At 36.6% G+C, this 16,724-nt stretch overlaps 1 protein-coding gene across 1 annotated transcript in view; it reads right to left on the bottom strand.

Moving 5' to 3' along the window:
- Positions 1 to 6,921: 6,921 nt before the first annotated feature.
- The window catches only part of LOC113237860 (protein CREG1), a 14,949-nt gene continuing 5,146 nt past the window's right edge, over positions 6,922 to 16,724 (bottom strand). The window contains exons 3-6 of the mRNA XM_026474558.1: positions 16,549 to 16,703; positions 15,742 to 15,861; positions 8,177 to 8,258; positions 6,922 to 7,496 (exon numbers count right to left, since the gene is read on the bottom strand). Coding sequence (XP_026330343.1) covers positions 7,282 to 7,496; positions 8,177 to 8,258; positions 15,742 to 15,861; positions 16,549 to 16,703 — 572 coding nt within the window. The 3' untranslated portion in view covers positions 6,922 to 7,281. The remainder of the gene's footprint in view (positions 7,497 to 8,176; positions 8,259 to 15,741; positions 15,862 to 16,548; positions 16,704 to 16,724) is intronic.

Below are 16,724 nucleotides of genomic sequence, written 5' to 3'. Positions count from 1 at the left end.
TACCCAACACTAGTGAGAATTTATATCAAAAGCAAAAATGTTCGTTACAAAACTGAGTTTTGAATATTTATCTTCTTACTTATTAATATGTAATTATAATGCGATTAATACAGGACCGAAATTTAAGAAAAATGGTGCTTTTATTTCGATTTTAGATTAACGTAGTCATTAAATAAACTTGGGTTGTTACGTTTTAGGTTGTATATTATGTTAATGGGGTTGTTTGTACAGTCAAGACCACATCAAGCTCGATCGTTTTTATCATAAGTCGCATATAGTTAAATTTAAATCTTAAGTCTGTCTTTAGTGTCAAGCCTTTCTTAATATATATCGGGAACATTTTCGGGTGTCGTCGGAATTACATACAGTGGCGGATTTGCCCTAGGGCCCAGACCCGGGCCTAAGGCGGCCAGATTTTAGGGGCGGCCAATCGTGACAAAAAATTCCCTGATGATAACAAGAAATAAATAACTCAGAGTACCTAAATATTCTAAAGGCTCACATTATGGCGGGCCGCGCTGCACCGCATCGTATAACAATAATCTTCCTAAATCACTATCGTACATTTTGTGTATAAAATATAGATTACATATATGTTACATATCTATAATGTAATGTATAATCACTACATCACTACGTCTGCCTGTATGACTGATCGCGATAAACTCAAAAACTACTGAACGGATGCTGGTACTGACTACATTGCCTGGGGCCTAGGGCGCCAAGAGTGCAAATCCGCCACTGACTATATCAGTTACCGTATGTACTTGGTGCATACCGAACACACTCACTCTATTTAGAAGTATACTGCCGCGTTACTTGAAAGGGCGCATGTGACATTTAAAAAAAAATGTATACTGCCGTGATTAGACTGCCGAGTAAAAAAAGCCGATCTGTTGCATTTTTTGTTGGTATGAAGTTACCACAAGAGAAAAGTTCTTTTTTGCGTTATTTTCACGGTTTTGAGTTTTTGTCACAAACGCCCGTTCAACTTTCGGCGGCAGTATACTGCCCTTTATCGTGATTATATTTCTGTTTGGTTTATCTTGATCATACTATTGTTAAGAACTAAATGTTAATATAAAATAGTTTTACACCTCTTCTACAGATACTTACATGAAAATCAAAACAAAACAACTATGAAGTATGTGATTCTTAATTCAGATTATTGTAGATCATAAATCTACTAATTAGTAGAGATGGTAAAGTATTTTCGGGTACTTTCGGAAATCCGAAGATTGCCGAGAGATATTGTATAAGAAAGTTGTGCTTCGTATAAAGGCTGACAAGTTACATTTTAACCCTGATGTGGCGGCACTATGTTCGACATAGGTGTCCATGTTGTAAGGAAGATTTTATTAGTTTATATTTAAATTCTGCGACTTGGCAAGGCATCTCAGAAATCCTCCTAGTGTTTTTGCGTGACTTCTACCCACGGTGGCCTTCTCGAGTGCTCTATTGGGAGGGATCTGGAATCGACTGCGCATCAGTACCCCCTTAGCACCTGTATCTCACCTGACAGCCTTTATCATAATTTTATAACTGCACAATTTGAAAATATTCTTGACTGAAGTTTTTAAGCGATTAAACGTAGTTAGATGTAATTCATTATTTATAATGTGCAGGATGAAGAGCTCGTCAAGATTGACACGTAAAATTTAACTGTATGGCACTTGTGATAAAAATGTTTGTTCCATGTCAAATTTGATGCACTCTTTGACTGTACCTGATATTATATTATTTATAAGATACGGTGCTCTTCCAATTCTTACTGTTTAACAAAACAGTTGTAAATAAATCTTAAAAATTAAATAAAAGACCTTATTTTAAATTTAATAGTTTTATTTTCTAAAAATTTAAAGTTATAAAAATATTTATATCTTATAATAATAACTACAGCGATGCCTAAAGAAGATAAGTAGGAACAATTTTCGTAGGAGAGTTACCTTATTATACATATAATAGAATGTGAACTACTTATAGTTTACGGTCGAGATAAAATGTGTAATTTTTTAATTTCATTTATTTAAATTAGTAAATAAAAGAGATTCAAATCGACTAATAAATATAACACCTCCTAAGACCCAGCAAAATAGTTTCATTTCCTATGTAGGTACTTACTAAAGTTTTCTATGAAAATCGTATCTACCTTATGATCGCAACAGACTCTAATGCGATCGATATTTTCATTATTGTTTACCTACCTACACCAAGTGTTTACATCATCATAGGAATAATATTGTCTGGTTCTGAATCACTTGACATATTATGACACTTCGATGTACATGGGGCCTTGGGACTCTTTAAATTGAAAGAAAATATCTCCTTGATCTCGTTATTTAACCACTCGATGTAGTGGCGGATTTGCCATAAGGTCCAGTAGGCCCAGGCCTAGGGCGGCCTACGTGACAAACAATTCACTGATGACAGAATTGATAACAAGAAATAACAAGTACCTAAATATTCTAAAGGCTCACGCACATTAAGGCGAGCCGCACAACACAGCATCGCATAACAATAATCTTGCTAAATCACTTTCGTACATTTTATGTATAAAATATAGATATGTTACATAATTATCTATCATGTAATGCATAATCACTCCATATTATCACTACCGCATCTGTCTGTCTAATCTTAATAAACTCAAAAACTACTGAACTGATTTTCATGCTGTTTCCACCAATAGACAGCGTGCAGCCATAGTTAACTAAATTTCTGAATCGATTTCGATAAAAGTTGGCAATAAAGTAAATTCATTATGTAGTCTACCAGTATATGATGAGTGCTGAGAAAGGGGCGGCTGGTACTAACTACATGGCTTGGGGGGCCTAGGGCGACCTAGACTGCAAATCCGGCACTCCATCGATGAATTATATAATAACTGGTGGTAGTGCGACACTCGCCACCTCTAGCGAGACGGCAGATAGCGGAAATAAAGTTCACATGTCGTGACCATAGCATAATGTACTTTATATTATGACAGTTCAAATGGCTATTAATATTTGCGTATTTGATATATCGACTGTGAACTGGCAACCTCACTATTATCTCAATTTTAACAACTTTACACGATGCAGAAAAAAATTCTTTGCGTCATTTATATAGCATCTGGTTTATGAAATAAAAATACGTAGTGTATGTGTAATAAAAATATTTAAATAAAAGTATTTTTATTTAATAAATCAGATGCTATATACATGACGCAAATAATTTTTTTCTTCACCTGTAAAGTTGTCAAAATTGAGAAAGTACCGATTGCCAGTTCACAGTCGATATTTGGCAAATAATCACCATGACATGTGTAGATAGTATTTGTGACAAATTATTTGCTTTGTTTGCCTATTCCACAAATACAGCAAACACCAAATAAGCGTTAACGCGTGCTGGGCGGTTTTATCGACGCACATCAAATGAGTCAATGCAAATACGCAAGTAAACTGTCCACACCACGGTTGCTTATATTCTTTATTTTAACTCCTTATTTTGTTTCATGTGTAGACGATCATATTATGCCATCGGGGATTACGCGACACTAGAATTTGATTATGAGTCTCCATTTCGGTAATTTAGTCGCCCAATCAAATCCGCGTAAATGCCGTGGCAACCAAAGTAGTGTGATTTACGAGGATCTATTGTTATCAATCTGTAGACAATATAAATTAATGCTTACTGTGCAAAAATTAAAGTCGTAGCCATTGAACTAACAAAGTAATAACGTTAAATCCCTCTACTGTGAAATTTGGTTTGGCGCAGATACGCGTTTTTTACCAATACTACATACGCGGATTTGCACTATCCCCGACGATATATCTGCATGAGTGTTTGCATGTTTGCCTTTACGTCAAATATTTTTCCAAGTAGGTATGTACGTACAAGAAATAGCTAATAGCGACATACACATAGTCATGTTAAATGCCTTAAGCCACCATCAACTCGCGCACTCCTCATGCAATAGCTTCGGTGAAGTAATCCTCCCTGCCTTACTCCACACTCCAGTTTGCACTCAGCAGATAACATATTATCCCACCTAACCTGATTTCTCTGATTGCTGTACCAGTGCCTAAATAATGCCACCCATTCTCCCGGTATGGCTGTCTCACTTAATTTTTGCCATAGCAGATCATAGTTGACTCGATCAAATGCTTTTGACAAGTCGAGGAAACAAGCATACACGGGGGTTTTCCTATCTGTATAATACCTGACCGTATGCTTCAGACACAGAATCGCACTATCTGTGGATAGCCCCGCTCTAGGGCGTCATGAAACTTTAAGTGCCGTTCCAGTATAGTGTCCAGCATACGGTCAAGTATCTTATAAATAGGCCGCTAATTCGTTCTGTCAGATAGGTCACCTGTTTTATTCTTAACAACCGGTACTACAATCGTCGTCATGAGTGCCTCTGGAAGGTACGAGTGGCCCATACAAAAGCTTAATAGCATAGAGAGAACACGTGGTAGATGTACCCCCGCATACTTCAAGTGCTCAACGCTAAGACCATCGAGACCAGGAGACTTACCCCTCTGCATATTATTAATTACCGTCTTAATCTTTTTAGAGGTAAAATGGGTAATACGCCTGCCCCCGACGGTCCCAGCACCGAGCCCTACCCCACGAGAAGTTTGTACATCCAACCGCGATTGTGAACAGTGAAATGTTCTCTAAACATCTCCGCAATTTCACCACAGTCAGACTTGTCCCCCACACTCGCAGGCAGGCCAGGCTTTACTTTCATTTGTTTAGTTTTATTCCAAAAGTCGCCAAATTTTTTAGTTCTATGAGTCAGAGCTAGCTTATCCATTTTAAATTGATCCTGCCTGTCCTGACACCACGTGAGTTTTGACTTGAAGACCTTTTTTTTATGACGCATTTGTTCAAAAATCTGACCATACGGTGATTTTCCTGCAAGCTCTCAAAGTTGAAACTGTAACCTGGCCTCTCTGTGAGCTTCAGCAACATATGTATTCCACCCTATACTATACAGCGACCCCTTCCACGCCTACTACATTTAGATGTAGTAGGCGTGGAAGGAAGATAGAAGCATTAAAAATTTTACTGTACAAGTTATCAATAATTTTGAAGTGGTCGCAATTGTCACACATAGTGTCACAGCAGTCCCTAAGAGTAACCGGAAAGTCAATGTCTTTCAGCTTACTGTTACATATCCTATTATATCCATTAATTTGATCTATGTGCCTGTCCCCCCATACTATTTTATTATTTAAATAATTGTTACAAATATTCTTTACAGGCTTTACATTCTATAAGCATAGAAAAATGATCGGACCAAAACACATCATACGTAACCGTAATGTCGCATATTGTATTCCACGCACAATTCGTTACAATGCAGTGATCCAACCATCTCCTACACCTATAGGTATACATCACTGATATATGTGTAGGTATCAGAGCCTGAACCAATTTTGTCTACGTCTGCACATATTCACTGTTGTTCTGTACAAAAATCTATCAACTCACGGTAAAATGGCTCATTAATATGAGCATTAAAGTCCCCTAGTATATATAATGCTTGTACATCACTATTGTCTGCTACAACCGAAGATAACATACTTAAGCACTCCGTAAACATTGTCATATTATCGTATGAATCCGTGGGCATATAAACGGAACCCACCAAGAACGATTTTTCATCAGTTATTATTTTAATTACTGCAATTCTATCGCTATTACATTCTATTATTGTAACTGCCTGGAACGCAGTTTTTTTCCACAGTATACCCACACCACCGTGAGATCTTCCCTTAAGTAGCCCTTCAGACACATTCACCGCTGACTTACCAGTCCAACCAAATTCCCTATCAATTGTACTCAGAAGAGGTAAGTCAAGAGGTAGGAGCCACGTCTCTTGCAGAGCTACTATTTCCGCACTTTTGCAAAGTGATCTAATTCCATCTATCGACCGTTTTAGGGACCTACAATTAAACGTTTTCATTTTACACACATCAGTCATTATTTTAGATTATTATTAATATGTAATACTCGATCAAATTAAAAAACTCCTGATGCGAGTCAAGCTTCATACTTGACGTAATCTTTTCGTTTGGTCGATTATTATTAACTTGACTATACCATCGTCCCATCACTTGATGTTATAAAAAAAAAACTTCACTGTGAAAAACGAGAGTAGACCACTAGACACAAGTAGACATGGGGAATAGCGTTACATTTCTATCGCCGTGACTGTCGTTCCGGTTCCAAAAAAATCACGGCGATAAATCACCGTGATTTTGTCATGACTGTTACTTCCGTCACCTTGTCACGCCTATAACTTACATCACGATATACGGTTTTAGCCAGCGGCTTCTTTTTAATACTTATAGCCATTTTTTATAGAATGATTTAAGTTTTTACTCCCTTTGTAATAAGTTTCAATTCCATTCAAAAAGTTGATTTTGTATTTAATGTAATTTTGTTTGTTACTTATTTAATGCGAATCTTTGCATTGTTAAAAATAGCAATAAAGTATAATGTAATTATATTTCTAGTAGAATACACAAAGTAGATTATACATAAATATAAAATACCAACTCTTCCTATAATAAAACAAATATACAAAAATATGTTACTTTGTTAATAAATAGGTTTATAGTAACTGCTGCAGATTTTTTTTCATCCGCCCTTTCTAGTTGTAATAAGCACCTACGACCTTTGTGAGTGAGCAAAGAAAGTCATCTTATCTCACTCACTCCCATCGCCGAAATGGCCCGATTTGAAGAGAACTACAACGAGTGGCGCGCTCAGTCACCACGGAACGGAGATCGCGCATTGTATAAAATACGTATGTCGTGATGTGAGTGACGGGGATAGCCATTGGAACAGAGGAACACCTATGTGACTTTGGAACGTCGTTCCTTCGGAACGAGTCACGGTGATGCTGTTTGACGGCGGATCATCGTGATTTTTTCATCGTGACGTTATTTATCACCCACCTCTAGACACAAGCTAAAAAACAGGTTATGCGTCTTACCCAGAATTCTCACGCAGTCACGGGAATTCCCGCAGTTACTGTATCGTATCTAATTTGCACGTTAAACAATTGACATAAAGTTCATTATGCTATGTACAATTTTGTTACAAAATTCGCTTCCCCCTTACGTAAATTGAGACTAATTGTTGCCATCGCATCGTACTAATCGACGAGAGAGAGAAAACGAGTCTGATCGCGTTTAGTTGCAAAATGAAAATCTACGTATTATTTCTGGTACTAATTCGCCTGCTAACGAATTTTCCGAGTATACCGATTCGTTTGCTATGGAGTTAATTTTTATGGACTACCTCAGAATTAGGTTCTGTCAGATAAACTTCATTTGAATGTAAATTGTCATCCTTTGGGCTGTAATAATAATTGTAAATTTCCCTTCCAGTATAGTTGTAAGCAAGGTAATCCTTAACAGGGATATTCTTTGCGCCGCCGAACCAGTCCACCATGGAAACTTTGAAGATCTTCATTTTTGCGATGAACCAGTTGTGGTCTGAAATGTTATCTACAATTATTGATATGATATGATAATAATTTGTAAGACGTATTTTAGTAACTTCTAAGTTGTATTTTTACGCGTAAACATAATTACTCTATGTAAAATATGTATTTGGTACTGGGTAATTATAAAATCTTCGCGAAGTAAGTCAAAATGAGCTTTTCAGAATATGAATTTTACTGCGTTATTTACTAAGCTACCGAAAACTTTACGCCAATTGAAATACGGAAATAACCGAATAAAATACTGAAAGTTCCGAAAAATCTTACGGACGTAATACTCTTACAACTTTTTATATTTTACCGCAACTTTTTGTTAGCCATTTTTGTCGTAAATCAATATAATTAACAAATTTAAAAGCAACCTTACATATTTCGTAATTTTAATGCTAATACTATTTTATGACTGACAACATACGACATTATACCGGTAAGTTAGTTTTTCAGAAGTTTAGTAGACATATTATTCGGAAGTACAGTTTGAATTTTTTGAATTTGAATAAGTTTATGATTGTTTGCTGCACATGATTAATATTGATATATTCTGCGTAACTCATTTTAACTAGCTTAGTATTACAGTTAGCTATAGTTCACTGCTATTTCATTTGTATTTGTTTTTCAGAAGTTTTATTATATCCCTTTGGTACTTTGATACAATTCGAATTTATAAACTACCTGCAGGATAGTTGGCCATATCTGGGTGTCTCTCGAATAGCGCAGCCTTGGCGAAACTGTATTCTGACGAACCCGCTGTCACCTATAATTGAATTAATGTTACACCTATTAAAGTTTATATACCAGAAAATTTCGTAAAGTAATCTCCATTGAAAACGTTAAGCATGTTTGAACATACTTAGAGATATACCAACTATCAAACTTCTTGTTCCAAATTGTAACAGCTATGTATATTACAGCGACTGTAGTATAAAAAGTGACATTTATATTTCAATACCTCCAATGAACACTACGCCAATTTAATTTTTGCAACTATTCTGTTTTTATTTTGTTTATTGTCTTTTTTTTCATAAAATTCGTTGTCTATTTTTCGATTTTGTTTTTTGTTTCTTTTTTTCACAAAATTCGGGGAGCATAATATTAGTAAATAAATATAGTTGTTTACAAAAATAAAAGAAAGTGACCAAAAAATAAAGTTCTCCGTACCTAGTTTTCATTGGAGGATCGATTTGACGAAATATCTTGAATACAATCGGAAAGCGACGAATGATAGTTATGTTACATTTAAAATAATTTACTTTCTACATTAATCTAGAAATTTATATTATATACAATTCTGTTAACAGAATTACAAACCTCTAGTAATTTGCGGGTACATTAATTTTATTAAAATTATCAATAGCATACGGTATTTTAAAAACTTCAGGTTTAATAAGACGTAAAAGAGGTGCCTATAACTCCGTTACAGTTAGCCTAAGCTTGAGCTATTTTTGAATATCATGCACAACTAAGTCGCGAGTTTTTTTTAAAAACAACTCGTGTCGTTAAGTCTCTTAGCAGGTATTATGACTGAGTCTTATTAATAAAACTCGAACCACCCGACTTGACTTTAGAGTCGAGTTCTGTAAAATGGAGTCGAGTCTATATAACAGGCATCAGAAGACTGAGTCTCTTTCATTACTAATTCATAATTATCTTCCATTATTAGATACAATAGGTAGGTATATTGGCATAAGTCATCGGGAAAACAAAATATCGTTGTTGTCTGAATAGACTAATTCCATCGTAATGAACTGATGTAATCGACAGGAATATTTAGTGTCAAATAGTAACCTAGTGTTTAGTGTGACTAAGTGATAAGTGTATTATGATGCACGCATTAAAGACGTAACAATATAGGTACTGTATACAGACAATAAAGTGACAAGAATAATAACAATAAAAGTCATAATACTAAATCAAATATTAAATAGGATGTTCTATATATAAGTTTTACTTAATACCGCATATGCATACGCTTTAGCAGCGCATTCCAATAGGTGATAGGAACAGTCCAAAATTCTCCATTTCGTTGATCCAGATGAACTTGGTATTATCTCAAAAACACAGATTTTTCAGGAGAGCAATTTTAAAGTTTCTTCTAGCATTATTTCAGCCGCTATTGTTATTTGGTTCTCCTCGCGTACCTATATGTATTTAAAACCTACACATTAACAATATTTTCGAATATTTCTTATTTATCTTCTGTGTAACGAACGACGACGTCTTGATGTAGTACGTCTAGTTCTAAAAATACGTTCAGTACCACAGACATATTATATATAGATAGACGCCGGAAGTACAGCAATTTGTATGAAACATGAAAACCAAGCTTGCCACATTTTTTGTACTCACTATGACGTCACAAGAACTATTTAGTGATGGAAACCTTCCGCTCGCTCTAAATCGATTCATTGAACGGAATACGCGTAAACATGCGTATTCTTTATACAAAAGTCCGTTCGTTCGATGTTTATGGCGTAGAGGATCACAAATATATCGCACCGAGTAAAAGCCGCAATGTATTATTACAAATCATGAGGCATACACTCGGTTGCATATTTGTTTTCTCGAAATTCATACAAAACCAAAATAATTGTTTTTAAAATAAATTATGCATCTTCTGATTACAAAATCACTTGCCCGTGGAAGGAAACGTCCCTGTTTATCCCTTTTTAGCACTTTTTAGCGCGTTTTCGACTGGTGTTTATCTACAATAACGGTCGAGCGCGTTCTGAAGTGTAGCAGCCTTACTTTGGGCACGCGAAGTAAACACTTGCGGCGTCTATCTAGATATATGTCTGTGTTCAGTACGGTTGACGATCATCGAAGGAACGATCACCCGAACCGTGGCAGTGAGACGCTTTGCCGCACGAAATTGCATCGCAGCAATTCGCGTCGCAGTTTTCTGCGTTGCGAATTCGCATCGCGCCGATTCGCAGTTTTGTGTTTCGACCCTTAAAGTAAAATTTTTTAGTTGATCCCCTGATCATCCAAGACAACGATTTTTTAGTCGCCGAGTTCAATACCTACATGTTATTTTTCAATCATGTGTTTGTAAACTCCTAGATAATAGTCATTGTCACTTCATTGTCGAAATGATTTTGTGATTATATTGGCACGTAAGTGCCTACATCATATTTGTATAATTATGATTACACATCCTACAAGAATCGCGGTTGTGCTGAATGAGCAATGTTTTAGACATTTATCCTGTTAACGCAAGGAACCATTTACGCTTGATCTATGCGAGAAATTCTAAAACTTTGAATAGAATTTCAAATTCCCGCAATGAAGGGACTAAAATCTGTTGTATACATAAATATTATTTTTTTTATGATAGGTACTAGGTGACGGGACGAACGTTAAACGATTGGGGCAGAAATAGGTAAGGTGGCAGTACTTTCCTAGACGAACTCTTTCAACAAGATGCTCTACTGCTACTTAAATGTAATACCTTTCACACACCGGACACTCCATACAACAGTTGAAAGGTTTTTACTTACTACTACTACATACAGCAAGGCGCTATCTGCACACTCACAAATGTGTGCGTGACGTGTCAGGGTTACCCATCACTTTCTCGTACTATTACGTGGTCAGAGCGGCAACGCGAATCTGTTGTCTATAATTTTATTAGTATAATCCTCATAATTACACTTGTTTATTTATGTATTTAAACTTTATTGTACAAAACACTGATGTACAAATGGCGGACTTAATGCCATAAGGCATTCTCTACCAGTCAACCATTGGGCCAAACAGTTTATTAGGTATTTATACCAATATAATATTATATTTTTCATTAATTCGGAAAACGAAAGAAATCCTCTCTTTATCCAGTTTAGATGATGATAAACAGCAAACAACCCACGACCATTATAAATAATAACAATTATTTTATGTTGTTATTTATTTGTTATTTATGTTTTATGTTGTTAATTATTTGATGTTATACATTGACGTACAAGTTTTGTAACGAATAAATGAAACTATATTCAAATATCAAAGCCATCTTAGCGCGATAACGGCCCGACAGCCTTGTTGCCGTTCAGTCAAAGTGCTCGTCAATGTGCGGGGCGTGGTGCGGTATCTAAAGCTAGGGAGGGACGGAGTGTGTCCATTCTCGTTACTTTTTCGTTTTCTGCCTTAGAGCAAGATGTTATGGCTTTTTTTAAGATAATCCTTGATTCTTCCATTGAAGGTTCACAAGTAGTTTGTTCCAAAAAGCGACGGGTGCTAGGTTCTAGCAGCGCGCCTCATGTAACGTTGCAAAGACAGAGCTTAGAAATTCCCAATGGGCTTTAACGTGCAGGTTTCATAGTTTCATTAAGACTTTTTCCTTCATTATTAACGACAGGTATTGAAACGTACAAGAATGTATTAGAAATTAAAGACGTGAGTCATCAAATATATGCACGGAAGTAAGTAGTACCTATTTGTTTGGTCTGTGGTCATATGCCACTATAAATACGGTGGCCAAAAAGAGAAAGACTTCCAAAACGTCAAACGGTATATTCGTCAGTTTCGATTATGGTGAACCTCCCTATCAACCTCTTGATTATGCGGGAAGGGCACTATAACCTGTGCAAGCACAGGGACCTTTTAAGTTCAGGTCTTGGCCCACTATTAAGACGTAATAGTAAAACGTTAAGTCTTGCGTGTGCCTACGTAGGTCGCCGCTTGTGAAAATCACACCTAAATATGTACTTATTATGGTAAGACCATACATGACCCAACGGTTTGCACAGTACACGGTGGATTAGGTCCCGGGTTCGATTCCCGTTAGGACCAATTTGGGAAGTGAAGTTTTCTAAATTGGTTTTGGTCTGGATATTCTGGGTGGTGACTTGGAGTATATTTCGCGTTACTCTGGTACTTATGGTACAGTGAAATCCTTAGTTAGAGACCAGGTTACTGGTGTTGTTGTCTGGCATGTTATGTTATGTTATGTTAGGTATTCGAATTGTGGACCTCTACATTGAGAAGCAACCATATGCCTGAGAAAAAAGGCACGGAAAGCACAATTTTTTTATTTTATTTTTATAATATTAACCGACGGAACGAACAAGTCGTGTGCCTGATGGTAAGTTATACGCCCGTGAGACTTAAGTTGACAAGTCCCATGTGCCGTTAATTTCCCCAGCACAAGAGTGTACCTCTTTAGGTACCTTCAAAACCGGAACACGGTAATGCTGACATTAAAGTTTGGCGGCAGAAATAGGTAGGTAAGGTGGCAGTACTTCAATACGAATTAGATCAGGTCTGAATATTTTAGAGTTAATTATGAAAGGAAATACGACTATTGATTATCTGTCATATTGTATTGTAGATTATTAACGGTTTAAAAAATATGTTTAAGTTTATATGACTTTAGTGGTTGATGCAGAATTATGTCAAAACGCTTATATTCTTGTTTTTTTTTAAATTTTCAAATCAAGTTTTCTCAATTTCAAAATTTTTAGATACGACACGGTACTAGCCAAACTTCGAGAAAGAGGTCAATCGTCGAATCCGACTCGGTTGGGCAGCTTTCGGGAAGCTCCGGACGTCTACTTGTCCGCAATACCGCAGTCCTTGAAGACAAAAGTCTTCGAGCAATGCGTGTTGCCAGGGATGACCTTCGGCTCTGAGACGTGGTCACTTACTATGGGCCTCATAAAAAAGCTCAGAGTCACTCAACAATGCTCGGCATTTCTCTACGTGATCGAATCAGAAATGAGGAGATTCGTAGAAGAACGAAAGTCACCGACATAGCTCGAAGGATTAGCAAGTTGAAGTGGCAGTGACGGCCGTTGGGGCAAAAAGGTTTTTGAATGGAGACCATGAACCGGAAGGTGTTCAGTGGGACGGCCTGGCCTGATCTGGTAAGGGCGGCGGAGAACCGATGGATGCACGTCGCGTCCGATCGGTCTGGAAATCTTTGGGGGAGGCCTGTGTTCAGCAGTGGTCGTCTTCCGGCTAATGTGATGGTGATGATGATGATGATGATTTAATATTAAATATACAAACAAAACACTAGAAGCACAGGCGAAATAAATTTTTTGAGGTCTTGGCGTCAATTTTATGGACACTGTATACTCAATATATGTATATAATATTATGTAAAGTAACATGAAATGTCCAGAGGTGCTAGTAGTATTTATATTCCACAGCTATTTCCGAAATCAACACTGACACAATTTAAAAGCAATTTTTTTATAAATCAATAATAAATATACAAGTTAGGCCGCTATTTAAAAACATTAAATTAACGAGAATAGTCTGGCAATGTTCCACCACTCACACGAGTACCTTGGCTTCATGTTACCTCACTAAAAGTAGATATATTGTATACTCGTATATGCATTGACTACGTATATGGCACCGTTTTACAAAGCTTAGTGGCCTCACACTGTGTAATATAACTACTCCACGCATAGGCAGGAATTATGCATTGTTTTGCTAATAACTGCACAACATAAATATCGCCAGACAACGTTTATATCACGTTCAAATGCCGAAGTATACAAGCTGTCACTGAATTGTAAATTTTAAGTAACTAATAAAAAAACCTATGGCCTAAACCCTCGTCTGAAAGGAGACCCGTGCCCAGCAGTGGGACGTATCAAAGGGTTGATGATGAATAAATAGGTTTGATTATTATTCAAATAAAATTTGTAGAAGTGTAGATATAACTTTTAAATATAAGAAACCTGTAATTTTTTCTGTTTTTCGAAATCTATTGTGAAAATTATAATACAACTTGAAATTATTTTACTTTTTTTTTAATTTTTTTTTTTAATTTAATTTTTTTTTTTAAATTATTATACCATTTTTATGTATTTGGGCTCTTTTAGTAAAAAATCACGAGTTTTTTGAACCATGTAACTTAAAAACTATTATATATAATATATATGTATATAGGTATATACTAGCTACAAGTTCTTACTCACTGATAGAAATAGAACGCATACTTCCCGATATGGTGGAAAAAAGATATTTACATCGTTGTACTAGTATAGATTCCAAAGCAAAGAATCAAATATGAGAAGACCTGAATGTGGAAAATATGAAAGAGTGATCAACGGCCTGCAAAAACTATAATACATGGAGGGAATATTTGTGCACTTTTATGAAGTACACCCTGGTCAATTTCCGCCGAAAGTATAAAATGTTCGAAATTCAAATAAACAAGATGGCCGCCATACAAATTTCAAAGTCTCGAGTCACGGAAACTATTAGAGATAGGTAGTGTAGTGGAAATGAGATACTTATAGCGTTTTTGTATCTCGACCGTCTCTCTGTTAGATTCTTTTTTCTTGGAAGCTATGCCAAAGAGAAGTATTTAGGGAAAAAAATCCAGACAATCACACCACATTTCTGGTCTTAAACAAGGAAATTTTCTGTACTATGAGTACCAGAGTAACGATAACTCTGAGGGCAATAACTAGAATACCCTGACCAAAACCAACTTAAAAATGTTTGCTTCATAAATTGGTTTAAATCGGGAATCGAATCTGAAACCTCGTCATCAAGCGCCCATAGTACCAATTGCCACCAAAGAACATAAGTACCCCGTAATCTGAACCCGACCACGCGCCGCAGGCCGAGCCCGACCCCACCGTAGGTGGGATATAGGGCTCGTAATATATACGTATTCTTCTTTTCTATCGAGGAACAAACAAACCACGGCGATAGATATTATTTGCTAGATCATGTCCACTTTTCAGTTTAGAAGTAGTAGGTAGAGCTCCTTGTGAAAGGGTTCGTCCAGGGAAGTACTGCCACCTTACCTATTTATGCCGCCAAGCAGTAATGTAGGCATTACCACGTTCCGGTTTGGAAGAGTAAGGGTGCTGGTGAAATTACAGGCACATGGGACTTGTCAACTTATGTCTCAGGGCGACGGGCGCACTGGCAGTACCTATAAATTCTTTGCGAATTTAAGTTTGCAACTGTTATGGATAGGCGTTTTGCTTACCACCAGGCGCACGACTTATTCGTCCTGTCACTTGGTATTATAAAAAAAAACTTAATCTCATTCACAGCTTATCATACATACCCAATAGTGTACCGCGATATAATGTCTGTGCCATTTAGCATGTCAATAGACATCATTTAATCCTTTAGGTTTAGATCCGTTATTTGTGAAAACGAAATTGTTCTCTCTACATTTAGGTGCATTTACGTTTTGACGAACACGTACCATACTCGTCCATTTATTTTCCTGTATCTTGATTAAACAAAGATAAAATATTGCTTACCCTCTTCATCTTTCCGCTGAGCATGAGCCGCGTGCAACGCGGGTCCTGAGGGTCGTATTGCTGCTTAGAGCAATACCCTGTCTCTTCTAGCGACACTAGTACTGTGGTGCGGCTGTTTTTCTATAGGACAAAATGTATATTATTCTGGTAAAAGGTTTTAGAGCTATCATTATTCGCCTAATTATCAGATTTAATGGTGCATTTCCTTGAGGTGTGCTACATGAATCAGATTAGTACCTATATACTTATACTGACCATACTAGGAGGGTAAAATAAAATATATGAGAAATTTCATTACGTAGCTTAACCATAATACGGTACATCCCCATCGAATGCATAGTAGATTTGCAAAAAGATTTTTCAAGTTTCTGTTGGTCAATTTCGCCGGCAGAGTTACCCAAAGAAATTTCACTCTTACTCTTTCTACGCCCTGAGTATGACTATCAAAACGTTTTACGTATTACTTAGGTATATCAAAACGTTATCTGTTTACATAGGTATACAAAGTAATTAGCGCAAAGCATTTTACATTAAACAGATTTTAGTGCGCGCGTCACGTAGGTCTCCGCGTTCTACATATAGTATTAAATGATTAAGTGTTTTCATAGTATTATTAAGTGTCATTTACCTCACTTATATAAGCATAATGTAAATAGGGCTTAGGGCTGTCACACACGAACACCATATAAAGTTTTTTTCTCGTCAGATTAATTTAAGTATATAAAATCGCTCAAAACGGCGTTAACGTTGTTGTGTTAAAAGTTTCGAGCGATTCCAGACATCTAGAGGTTAAGCAAAAAATATTACCGACAAATCTTTCGCTGTGAAATCAGCCGGCGCCATGTAGAAGTAAGGGACACCGGTAGAGACGGCCAGAGAGCCATCGACAAAAGATTTGACGTTCGTGAAGGGGAAGCCTTGGATGCCCGGCAAAGTTGATATCGTCGCTATTGAACACCAAACTGTTAAAAAAGTACAGAATG

This window comes from Hyposmocoma kahamanoa, unplaced genomic scaffold (assembly GCF_003589595.1).
Source record: "Hyposmocoma kahamanoa isolate Upper Pololo Valley unplaced genomic scaffold, ASM358959v1 94, whole genome shotgun sequence".
Taxonomy (NCBI): domain Eukaryota; kingdom Metazoa; phylum Arthropoda; class Insecta; order Lepidoptera; family Cosmopterigidae; genus Hyposmocoma; species Hyposmocoma kahamanoa.
This window is presented reverse-complemented; position numbering and strand designations above follow the sequence as displayed.